This window comes from Watersipora subatra, chromosome 9 (genome assembly GCF_963576615.1).
Source record: "Watersipora subatra chromosome 9, tzWatSuba1.1, whole genome shotgun sequence".
NCBI classification, from domain to species: domain Eukaryota; kingdom Metazoa; phylum Bryozoa; class Gymnolaemata; order Cheilostomatida; family Watersiporidae; genus Watersipora; species Watersipora subatra.
Genome location: NC_088716.1, coordinates 55,019,202 through 55,038,714, shown reverse-complemented (window position 1 = coordinate 55,038,714; position 19,513 = coordinate 55,019,202). Strand labels below are relative to the sequence as shown.

The window sequence follows — 19,513 nt, the reverse complement described above, 5'->3', positions numbered from 1 at the left end:
GCTTTGTAACATGACAGCTTTGTAACGTGACAGCTTTGTAACGTGACAGCTTTGTAACGTGACAGCTTTGTAACGTGACAGCTTTGTAATGTGACAGCTTTGTAACGTGACAGCTTTGTAACGTGGCATCTTTGTAATGTGACTGCTTTGTAACGTGACTGCTTTGTAACGTGACAGCTTTGTAATGTGACAGCTTTGTGACGTGACAGCTTTGTAACATGACAGCTTTGTAACATGACATCTTTGTAACGTGACTGCTTTGTAACATGACTGCTTTGTAACGTAACAGCTTTGTAACGTGACAACTTTGTAACGTGACAGCTTTGTAATGTGACAGCTTTGTAACATGACAGCTTCAAAGATAGATATGAGAAAATAAAGAAGAGAAACAGGAGAAAATAAATCCTTATTGGTAAGAAAGCATCTGAAAAACTATCACTAACCTAAGATGGCGCATTACGGCTGCGCAACAAGGTGAACACTTCAGACTCGCATATGGCCATTGCCCATTAGACAAGTAGGAGGTTTGTTGAGTACTGTGGCTTAGTGTATAAACAACAACGGGTAATACTAGTTACACGACATGTATGGTTCTCTCTCCTTTCTGTTATATATCATACTAATAACAGTATATGTATGGTTATCTCCTTTCCGTTATACATTATACTAATTACAATATATATATGGTTCTTTCTCCTTTTTAGTAAATCCACAGAACATAACATTATTTAAATCTAAGTCTGCAACTTTGCTGTTACATCGACACACCTGTTAACGACTAACAAATTGAAACCGTGTTCTTAATGCAACAGTTACTATTGCAACAAGGTTTTACAGTTAATGATGACACAGGTAGCATGGATACCATAGCTTTCTGCTTACCAGTTACATACCTATCGAGGAGGTAGAGAACTAAGGCTATGACATGGACGGAGACAACAACAAGGAGCCACAGAGTACTCTGGAATGGATGAAGAAATGAATCTAAGTTTGACTTTTGGGAGTTCTGTAAAAAATCAATAAACATAGAAAATATGATACCTTGTACATATATAACAGCTTTTATATACATATGGATACTTTGTACATGCATAACAGCTTATATACATATGGATCCCTTGTACTTGTATAACAGTTAAAATATAAAATGGTAGCACTGTAAAATTAAATTCACCATTAACCTTAGTCCAACAAACCTTCCTAACAAGTATGGTGATGCCAAGGAACTTGAAAGGTTTGGTAAAGTCGACATATTTAGCTCTCTCAGGGCTGATGACAAAAGGCGCAACTATCATGTCTGCCTTACCATCAAGCAGCTCCCCCATCAGACCACTCCACTCAGCTTTCCCACTCGAATTTGAATCCTATTCATAACGAAAGTTGATTAGCAACCTATACGACAAAAAATATGCTGAATTTCTTTAACTAGTATGCTAGCTCATGCTGAGCTGCACCAAATTATAAAACTCATTTACACGGAGATCAGCCAGGAGGTGATGAGTTACAAAACAAAACTGGGTAAGCCAAATAAAATAGCATAAATCATTAGGTGTTAGATCATAAATCAATGTTGGTAAGCGCAATGTTAGATAGAGCTTCACGGTATGTCGATTTAATTGTCTGGTGGCGATACTAAAGGTAAACGATTTAAAAATCGCCACAATTTAAAAAGATATACTATTATATCGTAAAAACGATATCATAGTGTATATCTCTTAAAGATTGACTTGCAACAAAATTCACATTACAGTTAGTTATTTGTTATCAAAAGGTTCACCATGTCTTACTTTGCTGTGTTGTGGGTAAAAAATATATGGAAATGTCATTACAAGCTCTTAAAAGTTAATCTCGGCTATCACGAAAAAGCCATTGGTTGGAATCCCTCTCAAAACGGCTCAAACTTGATGTAGTTGAGCATGATGTGCTTCTGTGTGCGCTTTCATGCAACCTCATCCGTCAAAATATTTTCACAAATAAACTTCACGCATTTAATAAAACCATGTTTATTGTCCTTGCGCGTCTAATTAATTATCATTGTAATGCTGTCACTTTGAGCGCTGATATCTCAAAGCCTAGCCTAAACATTAGTTTAACTTTTTGACCTTAGCTCGAAGGAGTGCATATCATCATTTGATAAACATGAGGAGCCTGTTGGTCACCTGTGATGGTCAAAAAGTGCTGCAGAAATTTTCGCGTTGTTTGGCAGGAGATCTGAGCCACATGAGTGGATTATGACTGGATGATTAGACCAAGCTGAAACGAAACTGTAAAAAAGCGAGCATCTATATTTGGTATGGGTTTTCTGGTAGAACCCGAAGTGTTTGTCATAAACTAGTGCTACGAGAAGTGTTATATTGAGCATTTTATTGACCTTTCATTTCACGGGATAACACCACGTGTCAGAACAATAATTGTGTCAAGTTGAGTACGTCATCAAAATATAGGGATTTTAACCTACGCCGTTTCTTTTAACTTCATTTTTTAGCTTTAAGAGCCTGTAATCACATTTCTACATATTTTGAACCTATAACACAAGTAAGACATGGTGAACCTTTTAATACCAAATAACTGTAATGTAAATTTTGTTGCAAGTCAACTTTAAGTTAAAATTTACAAATTCTTTTACATAATAATAATGTTGCGATATATATTGCGAATTGTCTATTTGCAGCATCGAATCGTCTTGTGATATTTGGAAATCGTGAAGCTCTAGATAGAGTAACCGTGCTAGGAGTAGAGGATATTAGCTTTACAAGAGCAGAGTATACAGCTGTTTACAGTATACATGGTTATAGTTAAGGGAATCCACAATTCAAACAAGATAGATGATGAAAGGTTAAGGTTGAATGTTACTTCTAGTTGAGCAAAACAATTAAATTCCTGCGGTCATCCTCACCGTATTATTATTTCTCTTAAGATGATCAGTCATAATATTTATAGAATGTGACAATAACAGGGCCGAGCTCTGTATACGCTCTGTATTTATGGGGAAAGTGCTAGAATGGGAAATAGCATTAACAAACCACGCGCTGGGCTCCATATAAGTCGTCAGCTACGAGGTGCACCTCAAATGTGACAGACATGTCGATCCTCAACATATCAAGCATGTCTATTAGGTAGCCTCTGCAGCAGAACTCGAGTACCGTTCCTACAACAGTCCAATATCAAACCTGATAACCACTTGTTACACTTCTGTTGGACGCGTATTTCCAACACAGCTGAGGTTTATTTCTAGCGAATGGTGTTGGAAAAAGATGCTTTGGAGGAGCTGCTAAAGCTGTTTGCTGAGTAGCCTGAGCTCCATCGTAACGCTCATAATATAACACAATTGCTATGAATAATTAGACTCAAAATTTCAGTTTTTTGTTACTATTAAAGCACTCATAGTATTACCTATAAAAAAGACTCAGAGAAACTAAATATTTTTCTATTTAGCAACGAGCTTCTCGTAACTATATATATGTGTATATATACTAGATGAATGCCCGGTATTGTCCAGGTAATAAAAAGTATATATATATATATATATATATATATATTAACTAAAAGCAAGTGCAAAAGCATATAAAAAGAGAACTCTACACTAAAAACCTAAAAGATTATTAGTGGAGTATGAAATATTTGAAAAATTATTGCGAAAAAAGTAAACTTTTAGTATTTGCGTTACAAATTTGTTTCGTGCGAAGCACTCCTCAGACGCAATTGTACTAAAAAAAAAACTTAAAAAAAACATGCATTTTTTTTTTTTTTTTTTTTAGTACATTTGCGTCTGAGGAGTGCTTCGCACGAAACAAATTTGTAACGCAAATACTAAAAGTTTACTTTTTTCGTAATAATTTTTCAAATATATATATATATAGCCTATATTACTGTAACACAGACATAGCTGTGCAAGGTTCAGCAATTGTCTTTTTTTGTTAACAGCACGAGGCTCTTTAAGGCTTATAAAAATTTACAAACAACTTCTAATGCAGCGAAATCTTCTGTGGCTGTTGCATTGCTCATTCCTTGTTGGTAGCTTTTATTAAAATAGTACTGAATGCCCAGCGTTGGCACGGGTAATAAAACTCTTTGCAATGAAAATTCAATTTTTATTTAACATATACAACATTTAGCATTCCAACTTTTAAACTTCATATAATGAGACAAGTGGTTTGTGCAGTTTAAATAAATTAAATAAATTAGGAAAAAATAAAACAACTGTAAATGTTTTAAAACTTTGTCAAACAACTGTAACTTCCTAACTTCATATCATGAAAAAGTGCATTGTACAATTGAAATAAATTAGGAAAAAAATAAAACAACTGTAAAAGTGTTTAAATGTAAAATAATTAGCAAGTAATGGCTAAATTAAGTCTGTTTTGCTACAATTATTAGGAAAGATTATTTGGTAATGCAACCTGAATCTGAAATGAATTAATACAAACTGAGTAAACAAAATAAAAATCATGAATATATTGAATTAATAATAACAATGAGTACATAGAAGTGTGTGTATATAAAGGTTACTGTTGCAGCAAAAACTATCCATCAAAACTTTGAATACGACGATACTAGTACAAGCGTAAAAGTGAGATATTGGACTGTCTTTGTCTGGTATTTTGTCTGACCAAACGGAGAGATAATGTAGAAGCTATTCCTACTCAAGATAATACAATTGTCTACGTGAAAAGTATTTAGCCTTTACAGACTTAGCAATCAAACCTTAGGAAAAACCGGAAATAGGAGTGTAACGGCACATTTGAAATTGAAACATCCCATCTAAAAATTACAAATTAATAAAATAGGTAATGGTGGCAAAAAATTAGTTGCTAAACAATTTCACAAAAATAACAAAACCAAAAGGTAATATTAATTAAAAATAAAAAGTGCACATTTAGTGTGTGCAATCGTGAAAAGGATACAGAGTATATGGTAAGAGCAATGGGAATGATAAGAACGGCTTAGCCTTGTGGTTAGGTGTGCGTAGTTACAAACTTGTGGTTGCAATCTTCATGAGTTCTAAACCAATATGAAGCAGATGGTTCATTTCTAGATTTTAGCTGGACAGACACTGAACAACAACAGACAAACTTTGAGATTTCTATGTATACTAGCTGTGCTACCCAGTGTTGTCCGAGTAATAGAAAAGCCTTTTTGGACAAAAAATTGATTTGTATTTAACATATAACAACATTTGCCATTTTAACTTTCAACTACATATCATGAGAAAAGTGTTTTGTTTTATAAACAATGAGAAGTAGTGAGAGTTGCTTGCTATTAGCCTGGCACATTGCCAATGGAAAATTCCAGTACGCTAGTTAATAATGCTGTAGGCATGACGTTGTGTCACAGCGTTGTTGTCCAGCTACCCTATTCTAATAATAGCTATAGCTGGAAGGACAGACATACTTTCACATTTATACATATAGATATACAGATGTATTTGTATATGTGTATATATATTAATGTCTTTTCCCCTTTTTCCTGCTAGTGAAGTCAGCAGCTGTTTTAATACACAAAATGCAATTGTTACTGATGGACCGTGTTTAAAAGTATCTTTAGAAACTTACACAAGAACAGTGTAAGTACGAGGAAGTGAGTGGAACAGTGTGAGTACAAGGAAATGTGTGGAACAGTGTGAGTACAAGGAAGTGAGTGGAACAGTGTGAGTACAAGGAAGTGAGTGGAACAGTGTGAGTACAAAGAAGTGAGTAGAACAGTGTGAGTACAAGGAAGTGTGTGGAACAGTGTGAGTACAAGGAAGTGAGTGGAACAGTGTGAGTACAAGGAAGTGTGTGGAACAGTGTGAGTACAAGAAAGTGAGTGGAACAGTGTGAGTACAAGAAAGTGAGTGGAACAGTGTGAGTACAAGGAAGCGTGTGGAACAGTGTGAGTATACAGAAGCGTGTGGAACATCAAGCGGGCGCTGATGAAGGCTTACCATTATCAAGATATTTTGGACACTTCATCCTCGCTATTTCAGCTGTCAACTGAGTGTCATTGCAAGGGCCGCTTGTGTCTAAAGGGTCGGCATAAATGAAAGGTGTCTCTTGTATTGTCACTACCCGCAGGTGCTTGGATACATTGACTCCTTCAGGTTTCAGCGCCGAATAGCCTGGCCACTCAATGGCATCCACATCTATCAGAATATTCTCTGCCTACCAAAATGCTCCAAGGATTGTCATCAAACCGAGATGTTTTCGACCACACTTCATATACAGTACATCTATATCAACCCTTCCCATCATATACAGTACATCTATATCAACCCTTACCATCATATACAGTACATCTATATCAACCCTTCCCATCATATACAGTACATCTATATCAACCCTTCCCATCATATACAGTACATTTATATCAACCCTTTCCTTCATATGCAGTACATCTATATCAATCCTTCCCCTGAACCATGATCATGCATGTTCTCACAAGACAGAGTACTTAGAAAAAAAGGGATTTGTTATTTTGTTTTCTACAGAGATTTGCTATAATTTTGTTATTTTGAATATATTAATAATTGCTTTGCAGTTTTGATACACGCAAACAAAGACTTAACCGAATGAAAAGATTTAATGTTAGAAAAAGGAGGTACCGCCTACCAGGAGTGAGGAGGTGTTATGCTCCGTTGTGGAGTTGCCAACAACTCGCTCAGTATTGTTGGCTAGGGCATTCATTAGATTATATTGCACATAAAGTCTGTCTCCGCTGTCATCAAATGACAAGACTCCGGTGTAACCTTCAAGCTTGTCCCCTGATCTGTATATCCTGTATCGCGGTTTGGTAATTTGATGATCAAGAGAAGATTATACAGACTTATAGATGAAATGGCGCTGAGATGGAACAAAGTGAAAAAGTAAAAGAGGAATAAAAAATAATAATAACTTAACTATGAGTTCAAAGCTAACTTGTGACTCTGTATAGACGCCTGATCAGACAAACAAAGTTTAAGGAGAGTTGTATGAGGTCATGCTTATGCTTATTGTACTATCTCATGATTGGCTAACACAAATCTCTACAAATTTAAATGATGTTTCACTTGTTTATTCATCTAATTCTGTACAATCTCATATATTTACGTACTTATACAACTCTGTACGATCTCATATATTTACTTATACAATTCTGTACAATCTCATATATTCACTTATACAATTCTGTACAATCTCATATATTTACTTATACAATTCTGTACATGCTCATATAATTATTTATACAATTCTGTACATGCTCATATACTTATTTATACAATTCTGTGAATTTTTATATACTTACTGATACCAATGATATACAGCCCCCATGGGGGGCTGTATATCATTGCTAATACAATTCTGTACAATGCCCTATATTTACTTATATAATTCTATACAATCTCATATATTTATATAATTCTGTAGAATCTCGTATATTTATTCATACTCTTCTGTACAATCGTGTATAATTATTTATACACTTCTGTACAATATCACACACTTACTCATACAAGTCCGCTCCAGGTTTCCACCAGCCGCCAGCCTGCCATGAGCTCAAGGTGTCTGGATCTGATAGCACATCCCTGCTGCAAGAGTCTGGAATTGTACCGAGATCTGAGTGATTCCTAAGATATGTCGATATTCCGTTTGTAATGATTGCGAAAGCGTCTCTCATATTCAACTCGACTTGCATGATTTCCGGAGCAGGTTCCCACCATAGCGCTCCTGTAAGCGCAAAGATATGGTAAGAAATCTTATACTTTATTCATCTTTATTATATCTATAAGTTTGCAATCTCATACCACAGCCGGACTACAGTGTACAACTTGTGCTGGAGCCGACCAGCTACTATTTTTACAGCTCAAGAGCTGTAAGTATGTATGAAATAAACGACATAAAAACAAGAAACTAGCCAAAGCAGAAGTAAACAAAAAGAAGATAACTCCAACAAAATCAACTAAAAGTTTAGTTGTGATGTGATTGTGTGATTGTGATGTGATAGTTGTGATGTGATATAAATGTGATTGTAGTTATACAATCAAATTTCTATAAATTTTTCAGAGAAGGAAGCAAATGAAGCACAGAACTTATGTAAATAGATAAGAGCGGGGCATATGGTGGCTCACCCTGTGGAATGTTACTCCTGTTGCCAGTAGGGCTACAAATTATCCATACCCAGCTTTTGTTGAAGAGTCCGAGCTTGGAGGCAGTGCTGTAGACATTGTCCACCATATCGGGTCTACATAATCAACATACTAATGATCAAACAGACACACGATGAGAAAACACATTCCATGTACTGACAACTCCGCATGCTCAAAATGTACTTGGTGAAACAGATATGCAATGATGAAATGAATGTAAATGTTAATAAGATATGGTAATATATACATATAAACAGCTAGAATTCTACTTTGAAATGATTGTAACAAGTTATCTGGAGTGAACTGAAATCGACTGTAGTCTGCTATGGTTGAGGTAATATCATACCCAACAGCTAGGAGGATTACTCTTGAATCCTCATCAATGATAGGAAGCAGGTGCGATGTGAGGTTGCTTTCATAAGGTTGTAGCATAACCAGCTTTGATATCTGTAAGACAAGCAAGTAGAAATTTGTCTAGGGTTTATTGTGAATAGTATGCTGTGTTTGAACCAGTTAGTAAGTTTTGAAGTGCTTGAACCAAAAATCGCTTATGTATAAAGAAAACTGTATATCGCACCGACTATATCTGCAACAATACTGAGCTAGCAGTTGTTGCTATCGATTAGACTAGAAAAAATTGTTATTTCTTGTCACGTTTTATACATTTCTCATTTTTCATATTATCTTGTAAATACCTTAATTGCATGTAGTTATGCGTCGTTATAGTTATTGTTTTAATATGAACTGGCAAAAATCTTTAATAGATTTTGTCAAAATGAATTCGTAAGTTTTACCATTTGTGATTTATTTTGATGATAGAGGTAAAGTGACTACCAGGGTTTTTCAAAATTAAAATCGATAAAATTTGATTGCAGTTAAAATGCTCAGATGAAGCGAAAGTACTATTTTATGATGTCTATAGTTGCAAAGAACCGACAGAATAGAGACGTGTAACGCTGCAACTTGAACACAATAGCTGACATCAACTATAGCAACGCTAGCAACTAGTGATGCCATTTCAAACGCATTTTTTTCTGAGCTTTCTAACCGTGATAAAGTTTTATCGATTTTAATTTTGAAACATCATGGCGATCAGATCACCTCAAATATCAAAAACAATCGCAAATGATTGAAAAATACGGATGATTTAAGATACAATCTACTGAAATTTTGTGTCGGCTCATCTTTAAAAAGAAATGAACATTAATTTTTGTATTACCAACTTTTGCCTAATGAATTGTAGTTGATAAGGTCAAGGCCAACTGCTTCTTTGGTCGGCTGTTTTTGACCGACTGCTTAATAGACCAAATGCCTTTTGACCAATCACTGCCAGAAGCTATTCTTTAGTCAAGCAGACGAATGACTCTCTGCTGTCAAAGGACTCATGTAGCTCCATGATGTACTAGTCACTGAGTGTTTGTGAAACTATAGCTATAACAGCTATAGTTTAGCTATAGTATAGTTATAGTTTAGCTATAGTATAGTTATAGTTTAGCTATTATAGTATAGTTGTAGTTTAGCTATAGTATAGTTATAGTATAGTTCTAGCTCTAATAGCTATTGCCAACTCCCTGTTTACAGCCAACCCACTCACTTCGAGAATCTCTTCTCCAGATGGAGACGTGCTTTCCAGGAGGCTATTTCGGAACCGATCAAGAGTTGTTTCCCCTTCTATATCATTGGAGTAGATAAATATTATTTTGTTATATCGAAGTTTTTTGAGTGTTTTGTACCAGAGTTGTGACTGAAAGGAGTGAGGCGGGAGAGTTCTCAGAAACATCGGATGAGCGTACTATAACAAAAGTTGGAATAATGAAAGTACATGATGAAAATGGCTACTGATTATGCTGTGAAATTATGATATACAGTACACATATTGATAAGACAGCATTTGACACATTTATGAGGCAAATCACTGACTATTTCAGTATTTCTGTTTTAATTCAGTAGTTTGTTCTACTCTACTTGATTTAGAGAAAAGCGAAGGCCTGTCGAAACTCATCTGCATTAAATGGTGACCCTGACTTTTTTGTTCTGAATTTTTGTTTACCCTGACTGCTGTACAACTATCTATAGGGGGATCATGAATAACATAGAATACCAAGTCAAATACCATAGCTGCAACATTAGGTATTTATTCTGACCAGTGTATGTCAGCAACAAATGAATGGTTGCTATCTCAATTTACCCGTGTTATTCGTGTAAACAACTACACTATTGATTGGAAGACGTGTGGATAAATTCAACTGCTACATCTTCAACTGTTATACAGCAGGCAGTTGGTTATCGTAGACTACAAACATCTAATATTAATGAAGATCTCAGGTCACGTTTTTTAAATGGTGCATCAGAAAGGAACGTCAGCCGTGGCAAAGGCCTTCATGATGTGGTTTTTTAGTACCTTTCTGTACCTAACTCATTGCAAATACTAACAACATTTTTGTTACGCCTCTGAGTGGTACATGATTGGTATCCGATCGTCATACCTGTGCCCTCCATGGGTAAGAAATCTAAACACATCCTGAAATTTGTCAAAAATCTCAATGATACATTCTAGATGCAAACGCATATTAGCTGCCAATGACTCCTCCGTGTCTCGATACTTGTATGGCCAGTCATCCCAAGTTGTTGGAGTATGTGACTCCAATTTGAATGCCATATGCATATTCCATACTAATATACTATATACATGACCAGAATCCAAAAGCATTCACACACTGTCTACCCAAGGAATAGCTATTTAATTACTAGTTCTGTGTGCTATCATGCCAACCAGCACATATCAAGCTTTTATAAAAAAATCTTTTCAGAGCCTGTGTCCCTACTTTTACGGATCATTTTAGAATAAAATTTTAGAATAAAACCGGTACAGTGATCTGCTAAGCTAGCACATCAATGGTCTAACTGGGTGAACACACGAGCGGAGATATCAGCTAATAAACATTTATTCTTCTAAAATCAATACATAAACAATGTGGCGCCTATAGGCGAGTATGTGTGTGCGCGCGTGCACGATCTTTACATTGCGTAGACTTCATCAAATACTTTTACAGAGTTACTTGAAAAGGTAGCAGAAGACTATAATTGACGAATTGATAAAGGTTTTATAATAAAGTTTTTAAAATCTTTTAAGGTCTTCTAGATACATGTGTATTTTACTGCGATTAATCTGAATTAATCAGAATAAATCTGGCATAGATACATACATCATATGAGATACATTAGTAGATAAGCACCAAGAAAAAATGGAGATGGAGTGCATAAGTTTACGACAAAACTTACTCAGGCCTCAACAGGTATTTTAGCTAGTTTGTTCATAAACTGACATATCTGGTCAGACGTTTTGAGCAAGCTTAATGATGAGGTGTCACGGAGTTGACAATTTTAGTTTTTTACATAGACATATCGTTGACTGAAACATATTTTGCTGACCTGAATAAAAACAATGAAAGATCTGTTATAATGTATCTCGCTAGCTTAACTTGTGGTAGTCACTTAACAATTAATGCTTTTTTAACTACTCGCTGATTAACTCAATTCTCTACATTCATGAAAATAACTGGTTAATGATAAAATGAAAGTAAATTTTGGTGACGCATAAATCCATGAGCCAAATGACAAGGTCAGGCAGCCTTGGCGCAGGATAAAACATTTTAGCATTCACTGAATGCATCTGTCATAGGGCAAGCTTCTAGCCACCATTGCCTACAACTTAGAACCATCTATAAAGATTTGGTTCAGGATCATAATATGATAGACATACGTGTAAGTTTATTTGCTGTTGACAAAGCCTACTTGATTCTGTTATGACCTCATGTACCTCCATTCATGTAAAAACAATTGCAATTTTCATACAATTATGAGTGGTTGGTGTTTGGAATTCTAACATCACAACGTAACGTCAGTGGGCAGAAGACTGAAATCATACTAAAACAAATTTCAACTTTGTTTAAACTATCAGAGCTAATTTGCTGATTAAAGTTTGAAAGAAACTTCATGCCAAAGCAGCAAAGTATAAAAGTTAAACTGAAGCACACTAATAATAACAGCTGACAGCTATGAGGGCAGCATTCATAGATACGATTGTATCAGCTGTCAACAGGTGAGTTGATTAGATTACTTTATATTTAGCTTAGGTTATTGACCAAATGACTACTATGACCACGGTTAAGGCCAAGGCCATCTTAGGTATTCAATTGTCATATGATGCATCAGCTAACAGACCATTCTGCTATAGCATATCCCTAAGCATACAGCTTTCTAATAACAACGTCATTGACCTTCGATCCATAGAGCTGAAAATACTATGAAATGTTTTTGCATACAAATAAAAGTTGATCTAAGTATAACCATGAAAGTTTGCTGACCAGTCAGCAATCAATACTCGACCTTCGTCCCAGATAATATTTAATATTGGCCATATCTCAAGTCAGTTAGTTGTTTACCTGTATGCGCTCGTATAAGCTATTCACGCTGTCAGCAGAAAAGCTAACAAAATATTAATCTGTATTGTTTGTAACTTACAAGCTGCTAAAAATCACTTATACAGTATTTTCTACTGTTCGCTCGCATTTTATTCCGATTCTTACATAGCTTAATAACTAGTGAAGCAGCACGCGAGTACCTGCTTATGTTGTCATATGCCAGTGAAGATAGCTGAACCAAAATGGAGGATATATCACCACCTACACATCTTTCGCTTCCAAAGTTTTACCAAGATCACTATGTGGTGAGTAACATGACACATTCTTCTAAACATAGTGCCTACTACTATTACACACACTATTAGAAACGTGCAAAAAGCTAAAAACATAAGATTGCATGCAGCAAGTATCAGGTTATGCTAGAAAGCTTATGACTCATTGTTATTAGACGTAATATTCATGTAACACGTTCATATCTTTTTTCACAGGTTCCATGGAGTGAGATGACGCCATTTGATGAGATGAGCATAGTTGTGTTATCTCTCTGCACTGTCTTTTTGTTTATTGCGTTGTTAATCTTACTATATGCATAGTAAGTACGTTAACTTATCTTGAGTAGATTCTTTCTGAAGATGTAAACATTTGGCGCAATACACAGAGTCAACTAAGTTCTGAGGGTATTGGAGGAAATGTTATACAAAAATGTTCGCTTTGATATGACATCATTTAAACTTCTTAGAGTTACTGAAAATATTGGCTAACAAATACCTTTTCAATCTATCAAATGCAAACATGGCAGTTTCATCATGATTAACATATACGTACATTCTCTTAGTCATTTTTAACGGTACTAAGTTGTACCATTTCAATGCTGACAATGTGGTATTCCTAATGGGATTAGATAAATAAGTGCTTTGTTACATCTCAAACTATGAAAAAGAGTTGCGGCGTAAAGCAGTCGCTATGCGTATTTTAACCTAGATAGCGACTTATATAGCTCAATGAATCTATGCACCTCATGTAGCTCAAGTGGTTGACTAGTCTGCTGGAAAACGGGAAGTTCTGAGATCAAATCTTCTGTGATACAGATTCTTCATTTCAAAATTTTAATACCTGCAGCTGGACAGACCGAATCACAGACGGCAGCTGGACAGACAGACAGACAGACAGACGGCCGCATACTGAGATTTATATATATATAGATAAAGCGGGATGAAAACCCGATCATTAATTTTTTTTTGAATTCGAGTAAATGTCAACTAAAAGAAATACGGTACATTTAAACATAGAAGTATAGCTAGATAACAAATATTATTTATCTAATCTGGTAAATGCAAAATTGGCCGTTAAAGATTAAATAAGGCTGTTTTGATGAGCACATTTTAGAGAGTTGATCATCAATTGCTTTTCACAAAACTCTATCAGCTAGAGTCCCAAAATCAAAAAAGTAGGCAAGTACACAGAATATAGATAAAATTGCCATAAAAACTGTACTACTAAACATTGTCTGAGGCACAGAAATTCTTTAAAATAATGAGACAAGGAGGCAAACTAAATTTGAAAAAGTCCTACAGATTGCTTCCTGCGTCTACATTCATCCCACACTAAACAGAGCTTCTTTCTAGAGCCGACGAGCACAGATGCATGAAAGAAATTGTGGCACTTTTTCAACTTGTAGTTTTTAACCTGTTTTTGGCTATTTATAAAACAGACTCTTTAGTTTGTTTAATTTAGTTAGAAACATTGACTAATTGATGAGTATATTGATATTAGCATTGAAGTGATGGAAGCGAAAGAGATGGAGGAAGGAAGAAAAATGTCCGTCATATATATTCATACCGTCACATCATTTTTGTGTTTGCTCATCTCCCTCCTCTCAATGTCACCAGTAACCGAAGAACAAAAGGTATGTCAGAATGCACATTATCTTATTTATAAACTAGTCTATTAATTAACTAAGTTCCTACCATGTTGAAGGGTTAGTTTAGGGTGCCCATAGCGTTTTATATAACTACCATTATCTTGCTATCTGAAAAGAAAGCTAAATTCTCATCAACCATTGTGATGCCAACAGCTTGAACAATCATGGACATGCATCTGCATATTTGTAGAATAAAAATAAGCAAAGTATTTGATGTAGAAAACTGTCGAAAAGCTATTAATTAAAACCGCTTTATTCATTTTCTAATACTTTTTCCACAGTAATATTACATCCCATTTTCATATCACCACTACTATTCAAACATTTTAAAACCATTTAAACTTTTATAAAAAAGAGTTTTACCAAATTGCACTCAATACTACGTGTGTAAATCATTTTTGTAAGTTATTGAGACTTCTGGACATTATTTATTATAATGGTAATTTAAAACTTTATAAAATTATGTACAACCCAAAGGAGAACATCATTAGAAGACAAAATATTGTTTGCATCGATTTCATCTTGGAGCCTTTCAAAGTTTTAAGCGTGACCTATCAACGATTTTTAAAAACTGTTTTATTAAAAATATTATACTATGATTAGTGGAATTTCGGACAGATGAATCAAATACAGTCATACCTTAACATGCAAGCTTAATGTGTTCTAGGACTGAGCTCGTATATCAATTTTCATATAACTCAAAGCAGTATTTCCTATATAAAATAACCAAATATAAATTAATCTATTCCCATCTTGTGAAAAACCCACCTAAAAACAAAACATTACGATGGAAAAATGTATTTTTAATTGTTCCAAATTACTATTTACGCTCACAAAGTAACATATACCATACCTATTTAGTAGTTATGATCTGTAATAAAATGTAACATTATTATGTGCAGTACTGTATAGAGTTCTCACACTGAAGACACTCGTAGCATCTAACCGTAGTACAGGAGAGACTCGGACACAGGTTCGGTACGACTACACTTTTGGTATGTTATGTAACATAACACAACATAAACTTCAAATTTAACTTAAATAAAATTAGTTTACTTAGCACACACTTAAAAAAATAAGTTTTAAACTAAACTTAATTCTAATTTTGTCTTCGTTTTTTAAGATTTTCTTCCGACTTGGCGCATTTTGCTTCACTTTCACTTTTAGTCAGCCTGTAAAACCTTTCCAAACTGATATGACAAGAAAGACTGAGCGATGCTGTTCTCGAAAGCGGTCTCTCATATACTTGGTAACCTAGCAGCTGAATTGAAGGTCCTCTTGAATGATTGTATTTCAAATTTGTCTCGGTTCTTAGAGCAAAGATTTGCTTGAAATTTTGCTTGTAACTCAAAATTTCTTATATGTCGGGGTAATCATTTGTCGAGGTATGACTGTAAAGCACATCGATTAACAACCCTAAACAAAGAAAACCTTTGTGAGTTCTATGGTCTCAACTAATTTAATGCATATTGTATGACAGGTACTCTGGTAGTTATGAGCTATCTCTATATAGCGGGCATAACATGAAACTAGTGCAAACTTCCACAAAAGGATTTGTGATCTCTTTGAAGACGATTCGTATTTCTATTTGCTTAAAATATTATTATCTAAAAAAATTTGATTTATACAGACTGCTCAAACATCCTGATAAAATTGGCTATCAATAATTGACGCCATAGCGAGGAAACAAGTCATTAATGACAGTTTGTCGCAATTCATCTGAAACGATATTTTATTCATAAAGTAATTGTTATCATCACTATTTAGTTAAAGTTGGCTGTTGTTAAATGCATATATTTTCGTGCGCATTCTAAAAGAATCTCACCTTTTTTACTATCCGTGCAACACCGGGCATTCAGCTAGTAGCTTTATATAGTGCTATTAAGGGTAAGAGTTCTACACTTTACTTCAAGCTTCATTTTCAACAGCAAATAAGTGGTGGCCTTGAACAGTATCTCAAGAGCAATGCTGCTCTTTTATACCATGTCAGCCATTTACAGCATGTGATTCATTTAACAATGATTTACTGCACAACATAATCTTACTGCGTTTTTATAGAATGTCTGTGAGTAATAGGCAATGACAATCACTATGGAAAAGTATGAGTCTTTGAGAAAAGTCTCTTTCAGTCTTAAAGATTGTGCTTCCTAATATTATGGCAAAATTGTCTACGATTCATATGCTCTTTTAAGTAAATAAAATTATAAAAATATTTTCAGTATTCGTGAATAAGGTATTAGATTTCTTGCAGTTGGCTAACTCTACTGGCCAAAATAGATTTTTTTCAGGCACGATCTCTCTTGCATTTATTTTCGAGCCGCTTCTATACCAACAGCTACCTTCCTTCTGTTTATTAAAATTAAGCAATTTCCTTCCAAACTGTTGACACGTTACACATCTATTTTATAAAACTTGTCTTGTCTCAAACGTTCTGGGATCAATGCAGCTCTGTTAGATGTTATTCACAAAAGTGTCTAAAATACCCTTTTTATGCAAATATTCATACGAATAGCTTTCCAGCTTTCTACAAAAGGTAACTAGACTTCATCACAATTATTCACATTCTATTACGGCCCGACATTCTTTAAAACTTTCAGACAAAATTTGGTTTCATTAATAATTAGTTTCTCATTGTTACTTTGTTGGTTAATTAATTAATTAATTAATTGTTACTTAATTAGTTGGATAATTTTGTTGATGTGTGAATTGCTTCCCAATTGTTTAGAGTCTGCTCAGTAACAGATTTTTCTTCTAATTTAAAACTTCTCCTGCACTCTTGCTTGCTGGTCTTTATTGTGATTCATATTCTTTAATAGTATTAATATTAATCATACCATTCCGCCAGCATTATCGTTCTTCTCATTGCAAAATTTGTGCTTTATTTTCTGGTTTAGCAAAGAGGACTGTTCACCGCTATCATTCTAGTGATGTTTATGGTGTCATCTATTACAAGTTTAATGGTAGAAACTTTATCGGTCGCAGTTTCAGTTAGACGTTCCAAAAAAAGGACTGGATCATTTTACGCTATGATAGTCTGGGGTAAGACGCTTACAATGTTCTTGCTTACATTATTGCAAAAGTGTGACAGAATGAAACCTTGATATGATACATTACACCGCACGGTATCGTCGATACAGCACACAAATGGCTATTAATGAATAGAATGTAATATGTAACCCGACATCCTAACACTATTTCCTCAGTTCTTTACTCTTTTAATAATATTCAAAATTACTTTGAAAAAGTATCTTTTAAAAAGAGAGATATAAAACGTTTCTCGACTATTGATTGAACAGACAGCAAAACACCACGTCAATATGCAAAGGGTAGTTCCTGGCATGAACGAAAGTGCAATAACGAATGAATCCGTGCTTTAACAAAGTATCACATTCCTTCTTTGGAATTTAGCATTCTATGCACTTTGTTTAGGCATTAAAAAACAAAGCTTTAATTAAATTAATTATTAAATTAATTAAATCTATTATTAAAAAACAAAAGCTTTATTAAACTGCTGATCATGAATCAGCAACAAACTTCAGTCTGTGAAAAATCTAACGCAATGGACAGCAAAAAATGATGATATCTAATTTCATCAGGTTGTTTAACGAGTCTGTTGTTACCTACAGCCAAACCAACTACGATTCGCTGAATGTAAATTATGACAGTTATTGTTTGCAATAGCCATGTCTGTCATTACAATAGTAGACCGCACACATACATGATATATAATACATGTTTGAGTTCGAAACCAATATTCATCAAATATGCTTTAAAAGAAAAATACAGCTAGGAAATTGTTTTATTTCTCATATTTGCGTGTTGAAAATGAAAGCTGTCATCAGGTTCAAATGGTTCAAATGGTTCAAATGGTTCAAATGGTTCAAATGGTTCAACTATTTAAAGATTATCTACAATTAGTTGTCTGTTAACATCATCATGTAAGTCTGTTTTTAAAATGCACCGTGTCTTTATAGGTATCGCATTATTCATTTCTGCAACGTATCTTGGATCCCATTTTGCGGCCAAGGAGACATTGCTCAGTCCTTCTAAGTAAGTTTCTACACTTTATGCACTCCTCAAGGTGTATGTTGAAGAACTCAAAGAATGTATTTTTGATATAGTAAAGGAAATTTTGCATAATCTGAAATATGTACAGTAGTGCAAAATAATGAGCAAGGAAAATTCCCATGAGTTGTATGCAACATACCACTCATGTGAATATTGAGCGGCTTCAGATAAACCTTGTGTCTTTTAACATAACATTGCGTTCAACATAAACATTGGAACCTAATCACAGGATTTTACATATTTTCACTTGAATGATCTAGATCTGTCTCAATACATGCTCACCAATGCCATATTAATCAGGTTTTCAAAAATAGATACATTTAATAACATATTATATGTATTATAAACGAAATGTAAGTTTTAGCATTGATTAAAGAAGTGTATGCGATAAGGGAGACAAAAATATGAGTAAGATGAAATAATCCAACTATTTTATTGAATTGGTTCTGAATGTTTGATTCTAGAATGAAACGGTTATAAATCTTCAAAAGATAAGGAATATATATGTTTTAAATATATATGTAATATATATGTAATATATATTATATATTATATTACATTATATATATTAATATATATATCTAATATATATATAACATATATTCAAACAACGTATTATGTAATATAGTTGCATTGACCGATAAGGACTGACCTACAAAACTTATCTTGGCTTGATGATTTTATAGAAACATAGCATATTAATTTAGCAACCTTGACGCACAGTGATGCTACAATAAATGTTGAGCCCAAAGGTTCCAATTTAAAATTCTCTTTGTCATGTTGCGTCGACAAAATATTCAAAGGCTTTTTGTTGAGCGACTTTACGTTCATCTCCGTCTACCTGCTATGGATTGCCAATAATTCCTCATTAAAGTATCTGATGACATATTATAAAATACACACTTAGAGGTCAGCTGAGTAAGACATAAAATGACATGTATCGATAACCTATATTTTTATTCTGTCTCTTAATACAGATGTTGGTTTCATTCTGATGTT

The 19,513-nt window shown here is 34.3% G+C and overlaps 1 protein-coding gene across 1 annotated transcript in view; it reads right to left on the bottom strand.

Annotated features, from left to right (window-relative positions):
• LOC137405234 (glutamate receptor ionotropic, NMDA 1-like) overlaps window positions 1–19,513 on the bottom strand; it is a 44,950-nt gene that overhangs the window by 11,762 nt on the left and 13,675 nt on the right. Inside the window, 10 exon segments of the mRNA XM_068091464.1 lie at window positions 894–1,006; window positions 1,197–1,364; window positions 3,024–3,148; window positions 5,924–6,140; window positions 6,588–6,753; window positions 7,463–7,682; window positions 8,084–8,196; window positions 8,448–8,548; window positions 9,696–9,948; window positions 10,588–10,622. Of these exon segments, the coding sequence (XP_067947565.1) occupies window positions 894–1,006; window positions 1,197–1,364; window positions 3,024–3,148; window positions 5,924–6,140; window positions 6,588–6,753; window positions 7,463–7,682; window positions 8,084–8,196; window positions 8,448–8,548; window positions 9,696–9,948; window positions 10,588–10,622 (1,511 nt within the window).